The 20,702-nt window shown below is 42.5% G+C and overlaps 2 protein-coding genes across 12 annotated transcripts in view; one reads left to right on the forward strand and one right to left on the reverse strand.

Moving 5' to 3' along the window:
- SON (SON DNA and RNA binding protein) overlaps positions 1 to 11,943 on the reverse strand; it is a 31,044-nt gene extending 19,101 nt beyond the window's left edge. For all 8 annotated transcript variants that reach the window (XM_006048230.4, XM_006048231.4, XM_006048232.3 and 5 more), the window contains exons 1-3: positions 11,786 to 11,943; positions 8,613 to 8,779; positions 974 to 6,853 (exon numbers count right to left, since the gene is read on the reverse strand). In XM_006048230.4, coding sequence (XP_006048292.2) covers positions 974 to 6,853; positions 8,613 to 8,779; positions 11,786 to 11,862 — 6,124 coding nt within the window. In that variant the 5' untranslated portion in view covers positions 11,863 to 11,943. The remainder of the gene's footprint in view (positions 1 to 973; positions 6,854 to 8,612; positions 8,780 to 11,785) is intronic.
- Positions 11,944 to 12,025: 82 nt separating this feature from the next.
- GART (phosphoribosylglycinamide formyltransferase, phosphoribosylglycinamide synthetase, phosphoribosylaminoimidazole synthetase) overlaps positions 12,026 to 20,702 on the forward strand; it is a 28,231-nt gene continuing 19,554 nt past the window's right edge. The window contains exons 1-5 of one of the 4 annotated variants that reach the window (XM_006048238.3): positions 12,026 to 12,150; positions 12,441 to 12,538; positions 15,667 to 15,852; positions 18,111 to 18,206; positions 18,683 to 18,857. In XM_006048238.3, coding sequence (XP_006048300.1) covers positions 15,708 to 15,852; positions 18,111 to 18,206; positions 18,683 to 18,857 — 416 coding nt within the window. In that variant the 5' untranslated portion in view covers positions 12,026 to 12,150; positions 12,441 to 12,538; positions 15,667 to 15,707. Of the gene's footprint in view, positions 12,539 to 12,565; positions 12,948 to 15,666; positions 15,853 to 18,110; positions 18,207 to 18,682; positions 18,858 to 20,702 lie in introns of those variants that run through there. The other 3 variants (XM_006048239.3, XM_044939456.2, XM_006048237.3) reach the window with 3 other exon arrangements.

The raw sequence follows: 20,702 nt of genomic DNA on the forward strand, positions 1-20,702 counted from the left end.
TACTCTCCTTCTAAATCTCCTAATATAAACATTCTAAATCACTCTTTGAGCCCAATTTCAAAACTGCCACCATTTCAAAGTAACAAGTCTTAAGTCAGAATTTAACATTCCTCTCTCCATTGTGCTCCCAAAGTACCTAATCTGTACCAGTATTTACAGCAATCATCACATTCTGCTCTTAGGCAGTTTCACTACTTGGTAAAACAGACATACATGCATTTTATGTGTGTCTCTTGTACTAGCTCGTAATCTTTATGTTTTTTAATAAAAAAGAACTCAAAAACCATCTGTTAAACTGAATCATTCTCCCCTAAGGTTCTGTCTAGGACTTTTTCTTTAGACTACTCTGACCTGGAAATGTCCAATCTATTGGGATAATGACAAATTATCCATTAACAGTAGTCATACATTATCCATCAAATTTTAGTCACCTCTGCACACTTAAAAAAGCAGGAGATATTAAAACACTTCATTTTGTAAAAGACAGACAGACTGAAATCACTAACTCCCCACATGCAAAATTCCCTACTCACCTACATTACCCATTATACCAATTAGAATTATCCTCACAAACATTTAACAGTTCTATACGCCATTTTAAGACATGTAACTATTTAAAAAAGAAATGTCTGATTTCAGGCTTATTTGCAAGAACCTGTGTTGGAATAATTACAGTAACAACACTTAATTGAACTTCTACTTGCCATTTTTAGTTATGGTATATGGTTCAAGCAGAAAGAAAACATTAAAGTATGGAAATACTTTGGTTCTAATATACTCCAAAGCTAATCTTTTAAAGCTAATTATAAATGTACTTATTCCCACATTTTCTAAACAGAAGCTAATTACAAAAACTTAAAGATAGAAATATTTATCCTAAAAAACCAATAATCCCCAATATGTCATTAAACTCACAGAAAAAAATTCAGATTCAAATCATTCTTTAATACCATTAAATTTTTAAATGACTCACTCAAATCTGTGAGACGTTTAGGTGATCTGCCTCTTTCTGAAGACCTGGATCGTTTGCGACGGATTGGAGATCTGCTAAACCTTCTTCTCAAGGGTGTTCGTGATCGCCGTAATCTGACTGGTGATATACTGAAGCTTCGTCTTCTTACCACAGATCTTGATCTTCTCCGACGGCTCGGGGTCCGGCTCCGTCGACTCGGGGTCCGGCTCCGTCGACTCGGGGTCCGGCTCCGTCTGCTAGGGGTGCGGCTCCTTCGGCTTGGGGTGCGGCTCCTTCGGCTTGGGGTGCGGCTCCGTCGGCTCGGGGAAATGCTAAAGCTCCTTCTCCCCCCGGATCTGGATCTTCTCCTACGACTCGGAGTATGACTCCGGCTCCGACGACTTGGGGTGCGACTTCGAGCTCTACCTGTTTTCCGGTTATCCCTGGAGCTTGATCTTTTTCTCTTTCTTTCCCTGGACTTGGACCTGTGCTTTGGAGATCTTTTGCGCTTCTCTTTTGATACAGATCGCCTCCCCCTGGACTTTGATCTTGACCTGCTGCTCCTCCTCCTGCGTCTTGATCGTGACCGCGAACGTGTCTGAGAGCGATGAGACTTGGACTTAGATGATCTCTTCCTTGCCCTAGAACGAGATTCACTGGTGCGTTTTCGAGATTTGTGTTCAGAAGACTTGGAACGTTTACTTCTCGACCTTAATGAAGAGTCTCTTTTCTTCTCTTTCTCGCCTTTGTCACGGTTCTTATTTTTCTTGCTTTTTTCATGTGTGTCCTTAACCTTTACAAAAATTTCATAATCATCTTTTTCCTCTGAAGACGACTCTGAAGCTCTTTCTGGTATACTAATTACAACTGGACTGGCAGCAGATTTATCCCGTTCTACCTCACTCGAAAGTAAAGGTCCTTCAATACCAGCTCTAAGGTTTGTAAGACGTTCCATGTCTTTAGGAAGTAATGGTCTCACTAAATCAGCTTCATTAATATCATCAATGCTGGCAGGAAATCCTGAATCAGACAATATCTCTTTAGTAGTGAGAGATACTTCTTTATCTTCCCCACTACTTTCTTTAGGACTGACAGCAGCTGCTAACATCTGGTCACTCTCCTGTACAGGTAATGATCCTTCTGCATCCTTGTTGATAAAATTATTAGATAGATCAGGATGAATGTCTTTAGCAGGCAAAGGTCCCTCTATGTCAGCTTCACTGCCACCACTGGGACTGGTGGAAATGACCATGTCATGTTCAGTATCTTGAGTAGTTAAAGATACCTCACCATCATATTTACTAACTGAACTGAGAGCAGATGCTGTGCCAAATTCAAGATCCTTACCAGTTCCCACTGCTTCAGATTCAAGGACAAGGGGACCAACAGAAGACAGAGTTCCTCCTAGCTCAGTTTCACTAACACTAGGACAGGTATCCAATACTGCGCATTGTTTAGTCTCACTGGTAGGCAAAACTGCCTCTTCACCAATTTCACCAACAGCACCAGTGCTGGCAGCAGACACTGTGCTACGTTCTATCTCTTGAGCAATTAAGTGATTATTTATGTTAAGGTCTGTATTTATACAATTTTCAGTTTCATTAGAACCACTCTTCAGGAGTCCTTCAGCACGTGGCTCTTCCTCTGAATGCATGGCTATCTCCTGCAGGCCAATCTCTGAAGCAAAACTTTGATCACCAGATAGTAAATTCATTCCTTTTATAACACTAGACTCTAATATTACTGGTGTAGACTCTACAACTGTCTCAGCTGGTATTACTTGAGTCTGCTCTGAGACAGTGACAGGAGGCTCTGAAATTGTCACAGTGGACTCTTGGATACAACTAGATGGTTCTGAAACAATCACATTAGGTTGAAGGATGGACACCACTGGTTCCAGAATAGGCACAGTAGGCTCCAGGGTAGAAACAACTGGCACAGCAACAGTAACATGCTCTGGCTCAGACAAGGCCAGGGGCTCTGGTACAGCCTCAGCTGGTGGGTCCAGGACAGCCGCAGCTGGAGGGTCTAGGACAGCCGCAGCCTGTGGCTCTGGGACAGCCACGGTTGATGTCTCTGAAACAATCCCAGCTGGGTGCTCTGGAGCAGCCACAGCTGGCAGATCTACAGTGCTCTGTGATGGCTCTGCGACAGGCACCGCTGGCTCCCGCAGAGACATAGATACCTCTGAGGCAGTCTGTCCTGAAGCCCTCATGGGATCATAAGTTTCTGCTGTCTCTGACATAACAGAAGGCTCTGATGTTAACACAGTTGGTTCAGCTGATGATGTGGGAGTTTCAGACACCATGTAAGTCACTGGTCTCTCTGCAACAATTTCATGCTCTTCTGCTCCAGCAGCAGACTCTACAGGTGTTGACATAACTGAAGACTCTGGCTCTAGCTGTGGTTCTGGAACAGTCAAGTCAGCCTCTGATGCTAACACTGAAGGCTCTGATGCTGACACTGAATAATTAGCAGTCACTGCCAAAGGCTCCACAATCTCACTCTGACTCACAGGAGGTTCAGGCAGCGATACAGACTCTTCAGGAGGTAATGCTGGCACCTCAGCAGACCATGTATTTTCAGCTGTTAATGCTGACTGCTCAGTGGCTAACACTGGACCCTCTGGTGGTTCCTCAGGAGGCAATGGTGGTGTCATTGGTGGCTCTTCAGGTGGCAATGGTGGCATTGTTGGAGGCTCTTCAGGAGGCAAAGGTGGCACCATATATGCCTCCGTGTATGTATCAGTATAAGAATCGGTGTAAGAATCAGCTGCCATAGACATCATTGAACGATCAGCAGTATAAGATGACATCATAGATCGGTCAGCTGCAGAGTACGATGACATCATAGACCGGTCAGCAGCAGAGTACGACGACATCATAGACCGGTCAGCACCCATGGACATCATAGATCGGTCAGCCATTGGGGACATCATGGAGCGCTCGTAGGCTGACATCATAGAGCGTTCATAAGCTGACATCATAGAGCGCTCAGCCATAGGGGACATCATAGAGCGCTCATAGGCTGACATCATAGAGCGCTCGTAGGCTGACATCATAGAACGCTCAGCCATAGGGGACATCATAGACCGCTCATAAGACATCATAGAGCGTTCATAAGATGACATCATGGAACGTTCTGCAGCATAGGACATCATCATAGAACGTCTAGATGCTAACATCAGGGGTCTAGGTGCTAACCTATATGGCCTGGGAGCTATTCTATAGGACCTGGGTGCTATCCTATAGGGTCTAGGTGACATCCTATAGGGATCAGGAGTTAGTCTGTAGGGATCATGGCCTAATCTATAGGGGTCCTGCCCTAACCTGTAGGCATCATGACCTAGCCTGTAAGGGTCATGACCTAACCTATACGGATCCTGAGCTAACCTGTAAGGATCCTGAGCTAACCTGTAGGGATCAGGAGATTTTGAACCCAACATAGCAGAATCTTGGGTACTAGATGCTAACATCTGGGCATCCATGGTACCAGACGCTAACATCTGAGCATCCATGGAGCCAGAAGCTAACATCTGAGAGTCCATAGTGCCAGATGCTAACATCTGGGAGTCCATAGAGCTAGTGGCTAACATCTGGGAGTCCATGGTGCTGGTTGCTAACATCTGGGAGTCCATGGAGCTGGTTGCTAACATCTGGGAGTCCATGGAGCTGGTTGCTAACATCTGGGAGTCCATGGAGCTGGTTGCTAACATCTGGGAGTCCATGGAGCTGGTTGCTAACATCTGAGAGTCCATGGAGCTGGTTGCTAACATCTGAGAGTCCATGGAGCTGGTTGCTAACATCTGAGAGTCCATGGAGCTGGTTGCTAACATCTGGGAGTCCATGGAGCTGGTTGCTAACATCTGGGAGTCCATGGTGCTAGAGGCTAACATCTGGGAGTCCATAGTGTTGGATGCTAGCATTTGAGAGTCCATGGTGTTGGACGCTAGCATTTGGGAGTCCATGGTGTTGGATGCTAACATATGGGTCTCCATGGTGTTAGAAGCTAACATATGGGATTCTTGGGCCATCAAGGGATCCACTCCTACTGTTACAGAAGTCTCCCCCACTAATGTAGTAGGCAGCTCCTGTGCTACCGTATTATAGGATTCCAGCGCTGTCGTCGAGGGCACCTCCAGGGACTGCGACACGGTCATCGTTGACAGCTCCGTTGTCACCACAGACTGAACAGAGATCTCCAGCGCCACAGTTGCCACAGGCTGCCCAGGCAACTCTGGCGCCCCAGGTTGCCCTGGCAACTCCAGCACCCCTGTTGCCAAAGGCTGCCCCAGAAGCTCCAGTGCTCCAGCTGCCCCAGACTGCCCCGAGAACTCCAGTGCCCCAGCTGCCATGAGCTGCCCAGGCAACTCCAGTGCCCCAGTTGCCACAGGTTGCCCCGACAACTCCAGCGCCCTAGTTGCCGAAGGCAGCCCTGGCAACTCTGGCACCCCAGTCACCGAAGGCTGCCCTGACAACTCCAGCGCTGTCGTTGCCACCGGCTGTCCCGGCAACTCCAGCACCATTGCCGCCTCAGGCTGCCCCAGCAACCCTGTTGCCGTTGTCACCTCAGGCTGCCCAGGATGTTCCACCGCTGTCATCCCCACAGGCTGCTCCAATTCTGTCGTCGTCACAGGTTGTTCGGTCAACTCCATTGCTACTGTTACCACAGGCTGCCCTGGCAACTCTACTGCTGTTGTCACTGCAGGCAGCCCTGGCAACTCCTGTGCCATCACAGGTGGCTCTGGTACCTCCTGTGGTGGCTCCAACCCCATGGATGGTGCTGGAAGCCCTGACAATTCCTGTGACAACTGCGGCACTGCTGTCACAGAGGGCCCCGCCAACTCAGGCACTGCTGTCGCAGCGGGCCCCGGCAACTCAGGCACTGGGGTAGAAAGGGGCCCTGGCAACTCTGGCGCCGGGGTAGCAGAGGGCCCAGGTAACTCCAGCACTGGAGTCACAGGGGGCCCCTGCAACTCCGGCATGGAGGTCGCAGGTGGCCCCGGCAACTCCATCACTGAGGCCACCGACGACTCCTGCAGCTCCAACGCTGTGGTCTTGGGCAGCTCCAGCATCTCCTGCGGTCGTGTCATGGATGAATCTGCAATCTCTGATGGTCCTTCTACAGGCTGCTCTGGCAATCTTAGCACTTCAGTTGCTGACGACTCTGGAAAATCCATTGCTGTTGACGTGCTTGGCTCAGGGTGCACCTCAGTAGGTGTCTCTGATGACACAAGAGTTTCTGATAGCTCTAGCACTTTTGCTGCTGGAGGCTCTAGCAACATGATCTTTGATGGCTCTGGAGGTGTGCTCTCCAAAGACTTCTGCACAGATTTCATCTGACACTCCACTGACACCGTTACCACTGGCTCAGAGGACTTGAGCACTACTGTTGCTGTAGGCACTGGTGCTGTTGCAAAGGAATCCAGAATCTTTGTTGTGGACGGTTCCAGCATTACTGCCACAGACTGCTCTGACGGCACTGAGACTACTGATGTAGATGCAACTGACAGTTCTGTATGTTTTGCAGCTGGCGTCAAAGTTTCTAAGATGTGTGGCTCTGAGACCTCCATCGAAACTACAGGAGGTTCAAGCACAACTGCGGGAGATTCACTGGTGTCATATAGGCCAAATGCTCTTACAGAATGCTCCAGTGCCATCTCTGAAGGTTCAGAATCAAACTTCAAAAAGGAATCCGACTCCATGTTCCCATCATGATGTGATTTTGGCTTTGACTCGGATTCTTCTGACTGTCTTTTATACTTTTTCTCCTTTTCTTTCTTCTTTTTCTTCTTTTTATTTTTGTGCTTTTTATGCTTCTTCGACTTTTTGGTAGGAATTTCATCAGTAGGATCTGTTTGGACAGACACACATCTACTTTTTCTGGATGCCTCCTTCAAGTCTGAAATTAAGGAAAATTAATTATGTCAAATATTCCCCAAGATAGATTTAGATAAATCATATAAACAATACCTTACATTCCATGTTAAGATACCATAAGACATCTCCTGTTAAATAATTTTCCATAAACCAGCTATCTGAAGACTGGCACCTTTGCAACACTTCTACAACTAAAGTCAGGGTTAAAAATAAGTTCTTAATTTATTACAAAAGTTCTTAGAATTACATTAAAATGTATTTTTCCTAAGTTCATCTAAAACAATTATTTTCTCCAGCTCTTAATATACAACTTTTAAACTACACTTACATATAAACTTCTTTCATATTATTAACTATCAGAATTCCTAAAAATACATACACTGAATAATTTTTGTGACTATTTCATAACTCCTATTTACTCATACAAGAAGCAATGTGGCACTGGCTTTAGAACAGACTGTCTGCTTTTGCATACTGAATCAATGCACCACTCAATTGCTGACACTGTCTTTCAGAGGCAGAGGACAAACTGAGTTAAAAACATGCAAAGTACACTAAATAACGCGTGGCATCAAGTAAACCCTCAGCAAATGCTGCTGCTGCTGATGCTAAGTCGCTTCAGTCGTGTCCAACTCTGTGCGACCCCATAGACAGCAGCCCACCAGGCTCTCCCGTCCCTGGGATTCTCCAGGCAAGAACACTGGAGTGGGTTGCCATTTCCTTCTCCAATGCATGAAAGTGAAAAGTGAAAATGAAGTTGCTCAGTACTAGGGAATGCTTTTATAAAGACGGCAAAGGTCTGAGCAACAAACACAAAACATGGAACCTAAATTCTCACTCATGCTGTATTCTAAGACAAGTAACACCTCTTCCCTTCTCTTCTAAAGTTATTAAGAAGTTAACTTACAACCCTTAAGAGGTTAAGAACATATCTGCATATCTAAACCAAAATATGGCTTACACTTTATTACTAGATGAGATTTATTCTAATGCCAGTATAAAATCTGATAAACCTTAGTGATCTCAGAAAAAGATCAGAAATCCAGGTCATCAAGATTATGGAAAAAGTGAATTAACACACGACAAGATCTGTTTCAAAACAAAACTAATCATTTTCTACTAATTGTTTATATTATGTACCAAATCTACATTATACTTCAACAAAAGTTGCTCAAGTCATGAATCTAAGCATGGCCAGTTTATACTATTTTTTTAAGCCACACTCCATATTAAAAAAAAAAAAATCCATAAAATGTCTCCATTTCCAAAACTAAAAGATGGTTGATGATAAGTCATTTCTAAGCACCAATTATTTAATCAGTTCCCCACATGCTCAATATCCAGCAATGCTTCCTCCCCATTTATTACACCTTTAAAAGTAGGTGCAAAAACAAAGTAATCTCTAACCTTGAGCTTTAAAATAAAACTTTCCAGGGTTTTAAAATCATTACAATTTGGTCCAGACTCCTGTACCTTCCAAAACTTGACATTTACACAATTTTTCAATGAAAATCCATATTCAAAATCCTGGCACTGAGGCACTACAAGACTGAATCTAATACAGTTATATTCCACCAGTAAAGCAAACAACTGCAACTGTATTTTCAAAAAATGGACATAAAAACAAGTCTTCAGTAAATCAGTTAAATTAAAAATTCAACTTAATGACATTTTAGATCTAATGAACATCTTAAATACCGTGCAATCAGAAATACTACTATTTAACTATTAACTATTTTTAAAAATTTAGCTTTCAAGACAGGTAATTATCTTCAACTTACCTGGCTTATATCGTAATTCTGTATCTAAGACCCCAGAAAGTACTTCCTCTATCTTCTGAACTATGTCTTCATTTGGTAGGTTCCTGGCAGAGGCAGCTGCATCACCTGCCTGGCTTCCTTCAATAGGTGTGTTTGTTTCACCATTGAGCTGTCCTTCACTCCTTCCACTTGACAAGAAAAGTTATCAAAATTCGTTAATAATTCTATCATGACATATAAATATTTGTAACAATTTATTAAAAAAAACCTCATATTATTCATACATTTCACCATTTTGTATTTAATTTTGGATATTTCCCTTTTCCCCATCAACAGTACTTCCTTAACACTACTTAACAGTTGGCACATTTTTATTTTCATACAATTTCTTAAAGTTTTCAGAAGTGTTAAAGTTAAAAAAAATCTTTAAAACAGGTTTCCAAGCTCTTAAAAAAAAAAAAAAAAACTAAACTAAATACTCCCCAACCAGCATATTTCTCTCAGGGGAAAAAAATTACTAAGCTCACAATCACAAAACCAAAGAAAAACACATTACCTAACATTATGGTAAATGCTATAGTGACAATAAAGCTACACCTCTGGATGGATCACAATCACCATCAGCAATATGAATTAACAAAAATTTAGCCACAGACATTTAGTCAAAAGTATAACTGATAACTTCAGATCAGGTTGAGACTCTTCAGTTACTGAAATGCCATAATATTGAAAAGAAAAAATACACTTACATAGTTTTCACCCAGTTACCAAAAATCATGTAAACCAATTCACTTATAGTAACAGTAAATGAATGAATCACTTAACATATTTTCAATTCATAGGAACAGAAGAATCTTGACAGAAGATACATTTTAATGTCATTTATTTTTATCATTTGCCACTTGTATTATTTTGTACAAATTTACAAAATTGTTTCAAAAAATACTTTCGCAACAGCATGTGACTTACTGTAACTTATGCTTTAACTAACAAAAAAATTCAGTAGCTTTTCATGATATTAAAGAATATTTGGTTTTCTAATACAATGAATCATACAATAAATATTAACATTTATTAATTATTAATTAGGGTCACATGGTTCTACATTTCTAAACTCATTTATCCCCACAAACTCTGAAATCAGCACTACTGTTCTGATTTTTCAATGAGGAAAATGAGGCCCAAAGAAAACAAAACAACAAAAAAACCTAGCTGAAGGTTACACATCTATTAAGTAGTAAAACTGGCATTCAAAACCAGAGCTCTTACTCCTAACCATCTATATATAAAAACTTCACTCAAACCAATATACATAAAAAAATAAATGACACAGAGAAAAACTACAGCTCACTAAAATAGCAAATAATCTTGACACTGATAATGTATAAAGTTACTTGAAAAGAAGCTTTTTACTCCTCTAGTAATAAACTGCTTTATCTAATTTTCTTTTTAGACTTTCTTCCTGGACTTTCTTTACATTTTTCCTAAGCACTTACCCTGTGCTTATCTTACTAAAAAATCCACGGATTTAAAAATCAGAAAAGTAGGTATAAAAAAACAAAACAAAACCAGGCAGTCTATAAGAAAGTAATCATCTTAAAGCTATCCGGATGTTCATTCAACTACTGGAAAAGGGTGGAAATTTCAAGGCACCTAAGTATCAATACAATCCTACAATGAACAGAATTCTATGGAGCCCGGAAAAATGTTCCAAAGCCTACTGAAACCATGATAAAAGTTCACAATATACAGGTGAAAAAAAAAACAAAAAACCACAAAACAAGATGATCACGTTTCACAAAACACGTGCATCTGTATGGACAAGAAAAAAAAGTTAAAGAACATAAAGATCAATAACCATGTGTTTTAAAATTCGTTTCTCTATTTTTTCTAAACTTTCTACAACAATAAAACTTCTAATACAAAACCTAATTCTTGAAAAGTACAGAAACAAGACATTACAATTAGCAAACACAACTACTTATTGCATGCAACTATTAAAAAGTTTCCAGGAAAATTCTATTCCCTTAGCTCAGGTCGTTTCTCACCATCCTAAAAATAACTAGCATATAACAAAATTTCAAAAAGCAACTAAATCAACGAACAGATATATTTCCCACTTAAAAAACAATGTATACGCAAAAAATTCCAGCAAATCTCTATCACTGCCCCATAACCTCACGTTAATTGAAGCGTTAAGTTTACAACTGAGTTTCCGGCTAATTTTCAAATTCACCTCACGTCTGATTCTAGCTCTCAACTTTTAAAAAACAACTAACAATGCATTTAACTGGGAACAAATGTTTACGTTACACAAAATAAAAATACAAAAAGACAACCACTAAATAACATGACCCACGCGATTTTCCTTTCTGAGTAAGCAACTATTTCTTCGCAAGTCTCTTCCCATTCAAATTGTGTGGAACCAAGGGTAAACTAGTAGCGATGACAAAAACAGCGTGTTGGTCAAATATGTCAATTGGGGCAGAGGAAGCAAGAATATTTAGACCAGTACATGAACTCCACTTTCCACTTGCTAAATTTAGTAATTACGAGTAATTTAAAGTTTCCTTCCATCCTCGCCTCGAATATTCTGTCAAAATAGCTAACGTTAACTCGAACTGCTTTAATTTAAATTTCTAACCTACCAGACTATTTAAAATGCTACCTGGTGGAAGCCACAGGACATTAGGACCCAAATCATCTTCTCAAAGGATCCCGACCCCCAAATGGTCCGAAGCTTGCAATAATAAAGCGTATTTAAGATTATTCAAGAAACGGCCGTTAGACCCCTTTCCGGTCAAAGACACCGGCCGGCGAAATCCGCGGAGGCGGAGAGGGGGAGGGGAAGCGCGGCGGTAGAGCTGAGGAAGGAACTAGGCCCATCCCTGGTGGACAAGCAGGCCTACCGTAGCTAGACGGTAGGGGATGCCCAAACAGGACAGAAGGCTGAGCATCTTAAGTCGGTTCTAGAAGAGAGAGCCTGGGATTACCTCGGAAAGGGCGAAGTTCCTCGCCGGGAAGGGAGGGAGCGGATGGGGGTGGGGGGGCCGGAAAATGGATCCCAGGCCCAGGCGGGGCTGTAGCCGGGCCTGAGACGAGCAACGACAGCGTCTCCGAAGAAAGGTTCCATGGAGGGCCCCGTGGGGGTCCCAGCGGTCCTTTGGGAGCAGAAGAGTCTGAGGAGCACTTACCTTGAAAGTTCCTGTTGAATTTCTCGGAATTTACTGACCACGAAAGACCTAAAAATCTGCTCGATGTTGGTCGCCATGGCGTCCGCTCCGTTCTCTCAACTCCTCCTCACTAGTCCTCCAGGCTCCCAGCATGCCTCGGGAGGAGGCGCAGCGGCCAATTCCGTCTCTCGCCGTCCTGATTGGCTCCTGTGGGAGAGCCCAGACCAGCACGCTCCGCCTCCGAACCTATCAGTGAGCACGGCCCCGCTCTCCTTCGCTGTTTCTGAGCGTCTAGGGTAGAGCTGCTGACGTTTGCGCCGCGCACGACTGTGTCCGCCATGTTAGTGACTGACGCAGGCGCCATTACAGGAGCAGTCTCTCTCGAGGTGGCTGTGTCAGCTTCAGTTTTCAGTCTTCACCACCGTTCGTGGGGGAGGGGGCGTTTAAGAGGCTTATTTTAGTCACTAACTACCCGAGATTAAATTCCTTGAGCAATGGGAGCGGGAAGGGCAACAGGGTGCTCCAACATGTCTCCGCGTTTCGGCAGGGGAGATCCCTCCGGGAAAGCATATTATCAGCGCCTGCCCACCGTACGAAAAATAACGTTTTCATCCCCCCATCTCTCTCCCATGGCATCCTATAATTAGCTTTTTTTTTTTTTTTTTTTCCATTTTAGCATTGGGTCAGAGGTCACGAGCCAGCTGAGCTCAAACCCTGGTGCATTCTAATCTCGTCAGGAGCCAGGCGCGTCACGAGACTTTTGCACAGTAGCCGGTCAGTTCTGATTCCTAAGCAACACACAAGCAGCTGAACATGGGTTTAGCATTTTGGCGCTCCCCACCCTCAGAGCTCAGGAGGTTCTGGAGGGGGAGAATAGATTTTACGTGGCACCTGGTACCACAAAATTAAACACTGTAAACGAGTAAGGCTTAAGAGATTTGCTCGGGAGGGGAGGTTCAGGCCGCGCCCGAGAGCGGGAGGGAATCGTTCTTGATTATCTCGGGGTGGGGACCACGGGCCGCCCCAGCCAATGGGGAGGCGAAGCCAGTCGAGGGCGGGATGCGAGGGGTGTGCGCGCCGGATTCCGCGCGCCCAACTTCCGGCGCGCGTGGCGTGCGTTCCGATCCAGAGCGCTCGGCGAAGGTCTACGCGCGGGCCCCAAGGTCCCCCCCTGGATCGCTGGGTGAGTTCCCTACGCTTCTCAGTAAAGTTGCTTTACGGTTTGGTTTGGCGGATTTACTCTCAGGCATGAGATGAAACTATCTGAACCGGTTTGGCTGTAGGAATTTTCATCTCATTTCCACATACCATGGGTGAAGGTTGGGCATGTGCTTTTTCAGTTTTAACTGAGGTTTACAACGGCTCTGTCATTTTCTCTGCTTTAGGTGTCAGGGCCCTTTTTGTACCTTTATGCTTTTTTTTTTTATGTCATGCACCAGAATTGCATATTTTCTTGTTAATTCCGTCCTTTGTCTCTAGCAGGTTACTTAATCCCATTTTGCAGTTGGTTTCTATGTTGTGTTATTCACCAAGTCTTTTGAAATGGCTTTTCTCTGTTATGTTATCCATTTAGACGACTGAGGCCCAAGAAGGTTAAGTCCCCCCAGGTTTCCCAGCTAGTAAGTCTTAACCCAATCCTAGGTCCTCTGACTGAAGGGCTCCTAGCCTCTCCTGGATGTACATTCCCTCAGTCTTGAGGCCTAAAACTATTTCAGAGATCTATTGCGATAATTCTCTCACTGCCCCTGTAATTCACACTAATGTCTTCTCTAGATTTAAAGGTATATTTATTTCAAATATTTCAATACACATGGCAAGTCTATGTTTTCCATTAACCATTTTCCTTTCTGAGATAACTGAGTAAATTTTTTTCTTCTTCATATTTTCAATTGTATCTGAAGCAAAATTGCTTCTGTTGGAATCTCACCCTCTGATCTGTGTGACCTGCAGCAAGTTACTTAACCTAACTGAACCTCAGACATGTTTATCAGAAAAGTGGGCATAGTAATCTTATCTGCCTCAAAGAATTTTAAAATTAAAAGCTTTTAGAGTCGCATCTGGCAAGAAGTGCTCAAAAAGTGTTTTTATATTATCAATTTAGATTTCTCTTTAAATATGTATTCCTAGTATTTCATAAGTAACGAATTTCAGTTTTTCCTGTTACCAGTTTGCATTCTATCTAATTAGATGTCTTCTGAAAATTAGTAAATGAATATGACAAATATGACAGATTATTCACTCTTTTGGCTTTCTAGAATTTCTATCCCTGAAGCATCAGTTTAGACAAAAGTAATCAAATGTAGCATGTTAGCATTCTTTTACTACTGAGTGTATGCAGTTGTACTAATTACTTATAAATAAATGGCATTTCAATTCTTACTATGCCTCATAAGGCACATTCTTAATTCCACCTTGTAAGATGCATAGAAATTGAATTGCAGACAGGAAGAGCTTAGCCAAGGTCACATGCTAACTTGAGCAGAGAGATAGTTACCCATCCTGCTCAGCATCAGATGCCAGAACTAAGTGAGAGGTGTTTAAATTTGATTTTTGCCTTCTCCACCAATTTCCTTTGGGAGGAGGGGGCTGCTGCATCCCATGGGCTTAGCTGCCCTTTGGCACGTGGGATCTTCCGTTCCCCAACCAGGAATGGAATGCACATCCCCTGCATTGGAAGGCAGATTCTTAACCACTGGACCACCAGGGAAGTCCCTTTGCCAGCATATTGCACTTAAAAAAAAGATTTATTTACTTATTTGTATTTTTGGCTGCACTGGATCTTTTTTGCTTTTGCTTTCTCTAGTTGCAGAGAGCAGGGTCTACTCTGTTGTAGTGCATGGGCCTTTCATCATGGTGGCTTCTCTTGTTTTGGAGCAGGGGCTCTAGTGTGAGGGGGCCCAGAAGTGCTCCCAGGCTCTAGGACGCTAGCTCAGTAGTTGTGACACACATGCAACCAATGCTCCAAGGCATGTGGGATCTTCCCATACCAGGGATCGAACCTGTGTCTCCTGCATTAGCAGATAGAGTCTTCACCGCTACACCACCAGGGAAGCCCTGTACCAGCTTCTTAAATGGGGATCAGCAGACTATAGCTCTTGGTACCAATCCTTCCGACTACCCGTTTTTGTACAGCTCACTAAATAAGAATAATTTTTATGTTGTTAAATGGTGAGGGGGGGAAAAAAGGAAAAATGATATTTCTATGACAGTTATGCAAAATTCAAATTGCTATGTCCATAAATAAAGTTTTATTGAAACATAGCCACACTTATTTCTTTATAAACCTTTTACAGCTTCTTGTTGCTTAGAGCAGAAATAGGCAAACTATGACCTACAGCCCATGCCTGTTTTGTGTAAGTTTTTGCTGAGCATAGCCAGGCCACATCTGTCTCTTGTCCAAGGCTGCTCTTTGTGCTACAATGGCAGAGTTCAGTAATTGCAACAGAGACTATATGGCCATCAGAATTTATTTATTTGGCTGCATTGGGTCTTCTTTGTGGTGCACAGGCTTCTCTCTAGCTGTGGCACTCAGCTGCAGCACAGTAGTATATTGTGCACGCAAGCTGCACGGCATGTGGTGTCTTAGTTCCCTGGCCAGGGATCAAACCCATGTCGCCTGCGTTGGAAGATGGATTCTTAACCACTGGAACAACATTAAGACTCATTTTTAACTGAGGTTTGATGATTATTAAATCTTCTAAAAGTGAAGCTCTAGAAAGGGTGATTGTTCATAGTTTTTTTGTGTGTTTTTTTTTTGTTTTTTTTTTTTGTTTTTTAAATCAAGCTCTCTAGGCCAGTCTGCCTTATTTCTAAAGTACCACGCTAATCCTTAAGAGTACAGTCATATTTCTTAAATTATGAATCCCAGTTTAAAACGGTCAACTGTGGTTTTCTTTCTCCAGCTTTCCTCTTCCTGCTGAATTCCTGCTTTGCAGATAGCACAATGGCAGCCCGAGTACTTGTCATTGGCAATGGAGGACGGGAACACACGCTGGCCTGGAAACTTGCACAGTCTACTCATGTCAAACAAGTGTTGGTTACCCCAGGAAATGCAGGCACTGCCTGCTCTGAGAAGATTTCAAATACTGGTAATGACTTTTTTTAAGTAAAAGTGAACAATTGTAAATGATAAACTGTCAACCACATCTGTTCTTTCTAATAGTCGATTGCTGTTCAGATTTGAATGCTTTGCTTAACCCAAAAATGTATGTGGTAATTTGAATAGTTGCCATATGTTATAAATTTAAGGTATCCTGTTGTTCAGAGTATAGCACTTCCTTATCTTAAATTAGTTTAAACCTTTAAAACATGTCTAAGAAGAAGGTCACAAAGCAGTACCTAATACAGATTCAAGGTGTTTGGCTATATATTTTGGGGAATGAAAAATTGAGCAGTGCTATTAAATGTAAGTTCTGCTAATTCTTATTCCATAATAGATCTCAGCCTTTATCTCTTCCACCGGTAAATATAAGAAGGTGATCAATTCTTAGTTAAGTCGCTCAGTCGTGTCCAACTCTTTGCGACCCCGTGGACTGTAGCCCACCAGGCTCCTCTGTCCGTGGGATTCTCCAGGCAAGAATACTGGAGTGGGTTGCCATTTCCTTCTCCAGGGGATCTTCCTGACCCAAGGATCGAACCCAGGTCTCCCACATTGCAGGCAGACGCTTTAACCTCTGAGCCACCAGGGAAGCTTGATCAGTTCTTATGCTGCATTAAACTCTCCAATAACTTCTCATAGTAGTTAGCATAAAACTCAAACTCAAACTCCTTACTGTTGCTTACAAAACCTGTTGTGATCTGGCCTCTGTGCCTTTCCAGCCTGATCTTTTGTATACTTGGTTTTCTTTTCACGGTGCTCTATCCATGCAGTTCTGGCAGTTTCCCAGACAGAGCTGCCTTGCACTTTTTTCTCACCCCCAGCACAACTGGCTCCTCATCATTCAGGTCTCAACTTACGTTACCTCCTCAAAGAGGACTTTCCTAAAGTGAACTGTTACCTGTGTCTTCTTTTACTTTTCTCTTGTCTGTCTCTTATCTTCACTTCCCTCCTAGAATAGAATCTCTAAAATGTAAACTGCATGAGGGCAAGGAACTCGCCTGTCTGATTCTGCATTGTGTATACTGTGCCTAGTACTCTGTATGGCATATAGTATTTACAGGGAGAACATAGATCCAGTGAGCCACAAACTGGGAGAAGATGATTGTGTACACGGGACCACAGATAAGAGATAAATAAGAAAATATCTACTCCCCTGGGATCTTAGCTCTGGGAGTGAGGTTTTTGTGTTTTGGCACATTTTATCCAGCTGCCATTGCTGTTACACAGACCAGCCCGTGAAAATCTCCCAAGATTGTCATGAGACTTTGATCACTTGTATTGACAGGTTAGGTGTGTCATCTTCCTTTGCTGTGCTGAGGTAGTTGGCTCTGCTTGGCCCAGTTGTGTTTGCACCTACTAACCCAGAGTTCATGGTACTCCATCCTTATCTCACTCAGGCAGTTTCTGTACACTGAGAACTCTACCTTTTCTGGACTTACTCCCTACACATCACAAACACCACATATGTGCAGAGTAATTTGAGACTTCAACCAGATTAGGAATGGTGGCCCGGATATAGTGAAGTGGAAGAGTGCCTATAAAACCAACTCATGCTCAGTATGTGGTTGATCCCACTACTACTTAGAACTTTGTCGAGAAAGAAGATTTACCTCATTGGTAGGTTGGGAAAGTGAGGAAGGTCATAAAATCACCGTTCTATTCTTAGCTTAAACATCTTTGCACAAAGAGCCCCTGCCTGGCTTAGTCAGAAATAGCCTCCCAATTTACTTCACATCAGATTTGCCTAACTTTATTAGTTTGCTTGGATAGTTATAACCCAGTATTCCCATAGTGAAGTATAAGCATCCTAAGTGTAGGGACCCTGTTTGTGTGTATGTCTTAACTCAGTGACTAGGACAGTTATCTAGCACATAGTAATTTTTAGTAAATCTTGAATGAAAGACATGTAAAAGGCCAGTTTCTGAGTATATTCTCTGATACACTGTTTTGTTTATAATCAACACTAGTGACATGAACGCTACAGTCAGGAGAGTACAGCTCTTGGGAAACTTACTCAGTTCTCTGTCACTGTAGTGATAACAGACAATTCAGCTTTGTTGGTTAACCTAATGTACTCTGTTCTGAATTTCTCATGGTGAAACTCTCCTGCAACACTAAAAGAAAATCATCAATTGATTGGCATACCAGAGTATAGTACTTAGACTTCAGCAAGACACTTACTTATTATACCTTAAACAAAGTATGTTTATATAAACAAGATGGTTTGTTTCTTTTCTCTTTTCACAGACATATCAATCAGTGATCATGCTGCCCTTGTGCAGTTCTGCAAAGATGAGAAAATTGAATTTGTAGTTGTTGGACCAGAGGCACCTCTAGCTGCTGGTAAAGTTCATTTCTATTTATTGTTACGATTTATACTGTGCCAACAGGAGCTTGGAGATCATCTAATCTCATACATTTTACAGATGAGGTTTCCTAATACAACATTACCTTGGAAAAAGTTTTCACTCTCTTGAAATTTATGGATTCTAGGATTTTTTTTCTCCCAAGAATTACTACTCTGGATAATATAAATACTAATATGACTAAATTTGAATGAGAGATCAAATTTGCAGCCATGAGAAATTTTTCTTTTTATTTTGCTCTATCCACATATTTGAATATCACATAAATTTTTGTTGTACTTGACTCATGTGCAAATAGCATTTTGTTACATCCTGTAGAAAGCAAGAAAAATGTTCATGTTTCCTATTCTCTGCCATCTGCCTTATCTCAGTGTAGATTTAGTCTAATCCTAATGCTTCAGAATGATAAGGCCCTGCACAGACCTGACTAAGGCTGCTTATTTTCATCACTAGGAATTGTTGGGAACCTGAACTCTGTGGGAGTTCGGTGCTTTGGCCCCACAGCACAAGCAGCTCAGTTAGAGTCCAGCAAGAGATTTGCCAAAGAGTTTATGGACCGACATGGAATCTCAACTGCAAGATGGAGAGCTTTCACTAAACCTAAAGAAGCCTGTGACTTCATTATGAGGTAGATAGAAGACAGCCTGTGAAGGGCGGTCATCTTGTTATCTTATTATGATATTGGAATGTATGAGTCACTGTTACAAGTTTATAGTAAGGTAATTCTAGGGGAAAACTCATAGAATATAGATTGCCTTTTTCCAACATCAAAATGAGATTCACTCTTATGGCCTTGCAGAAGAATAAGCTTTTTAACAATTCTGCTGAATAGTTTATAGGGGGAAAGGATACATTTGGTTCTGTAGTCATGCACTGTTAGCCAAATTGACATAGTGGCATCTTACAACGTTGGAGAAGGCAATGGCACCCCACTCCAGTACTCTTGCCTGGAAAATCCCATAGACGGAGGAGCCTGGTAGGCTGCAATCCATGGGGTCGCTAGAAGTCGGACATGACTGAGCGACTTCACTTTCACTTTTCACTTTCATGCATTGGAGAAGGAAATGGCAACCCACTCCAGTGTTCTTGCCTGGAGAATCCCAGGGATGGGGGAGCCTGGTGGGCTGCCGTCTATGGGGTCGCACAGAGTCGGACACGACTGAAGCGACTTAGCAGCAGCAGCATCTTACAACATAAAGGGTATGGATTTTTTTTCATAGCTAGAGAGAAGAATCATCACTTGGCCTTCTGCCACCACTGTTCAATCCTAAATCTTGAAATTAAACATCCTGTTCTTTATTCTATGGAAAATAATGAGCAATAAGTGAATGTTGGAAGATACATGCCTTTGCCTTTTTTTTGTTGACACATCTAGCTACTTGGTATGTTTTTGTGTTCAGTTCAGTTGCTCAGTCATGTCCAACTCTTTGCAGCCCCGTGAACTGCAGCACGCCAGGCCTCCCTGTCCATCACCAACTCCCAGAGTTTACTCATACTCATGTTCGTTGAGTTGGTGATGCCATTCAACCATCTCATCCCCTGTCAACCCCTTCTCCTCCCGCCTTCATTTTCCCAGCATCAGAGTCTTTTCAAATGAGTCAGTTCTTTGCATCAGGTGCCCAAAGTATTGGAGTTTCAGCTTCAACATCAGTTCTTCCAGTGAACATTCAGGACTGATTTCCTTTAGGATTGACTAGTTGGATTTCCTTGCAGTCCAAGGGACTCTTCAAGAGTCTTCTCCAACACTGCAGCTCAAAAGCATCAATTCTTTGGTGCTCAGCTTTCTTTGCAGTCCTACTCTCACATCCATGACCACTGGAAAAACCATAGCCTTGACTAGATGGACCTTTGTTGGCAAAGTAATATCTCTGCTTTTTAATATGCTGTCTAGGTTGATCATAACTTTTCTTCCAAGGAGCCAGCGTCTTTTAATTTCATGGCTGTGGTCACTATCTGCAGTGATTTTGGAGCCCAAGAAAATAAAAGTCTGTCCCTGTTTCTAGTGTTTCCCATCTATTTGCCATGAAGCAATGGGACCAAATGCCATGATCTTTTTCTGAATGCTGAGTTTTAAGCCAACTTTTTCACTCTCCTCTTTCACTTTTCATCAAGAGGCTTTTTAGTTCTATTTCACTTTCTGCCATAAGGGTGGTATCATCTCCTTGTCTGAGGTTATTGATATTTCTTCCAGCAATCTTGATTCCAGCTTGTGCTTCATCCAGCCCAGTGTTTCTCATGATTTACTCTGCATATAAGTTAAATAAGCAGGGTGACAATATACAGCCTTGATGTACTCTTTTCCCGATTTGGAACCAGTCTGTTGTTCCATATCCACTTCTAATTGTTGCTTCCTGACCTGCACAGAAGTTTCTCAAGAGGCAGGTCAGGTGGTCTGGTATTCCCATCTCTTTCAGAATTTTCCACAGTTTGTTGTGATCTATACACTCAAAGGCTTTGGCATAGTCAATAAAGC

The sequence above is a fragment of the Bubalus bubalis genome, chromosome 1 (genome assembly GCF_019923935.1).
Source record: "Bubalus bubalis isolate 160015118507 breed Murrah chromosome 1, NDDB_SH_1, whole genome shotgun sequence".
Classification (NCBI taxonomy): domain Eukaryota; kingdom Metazoa; phylum Chordata; class Mammalia; order Artiodactyla; family Bovidae; genus Bubalus; species Bubalus bubalis.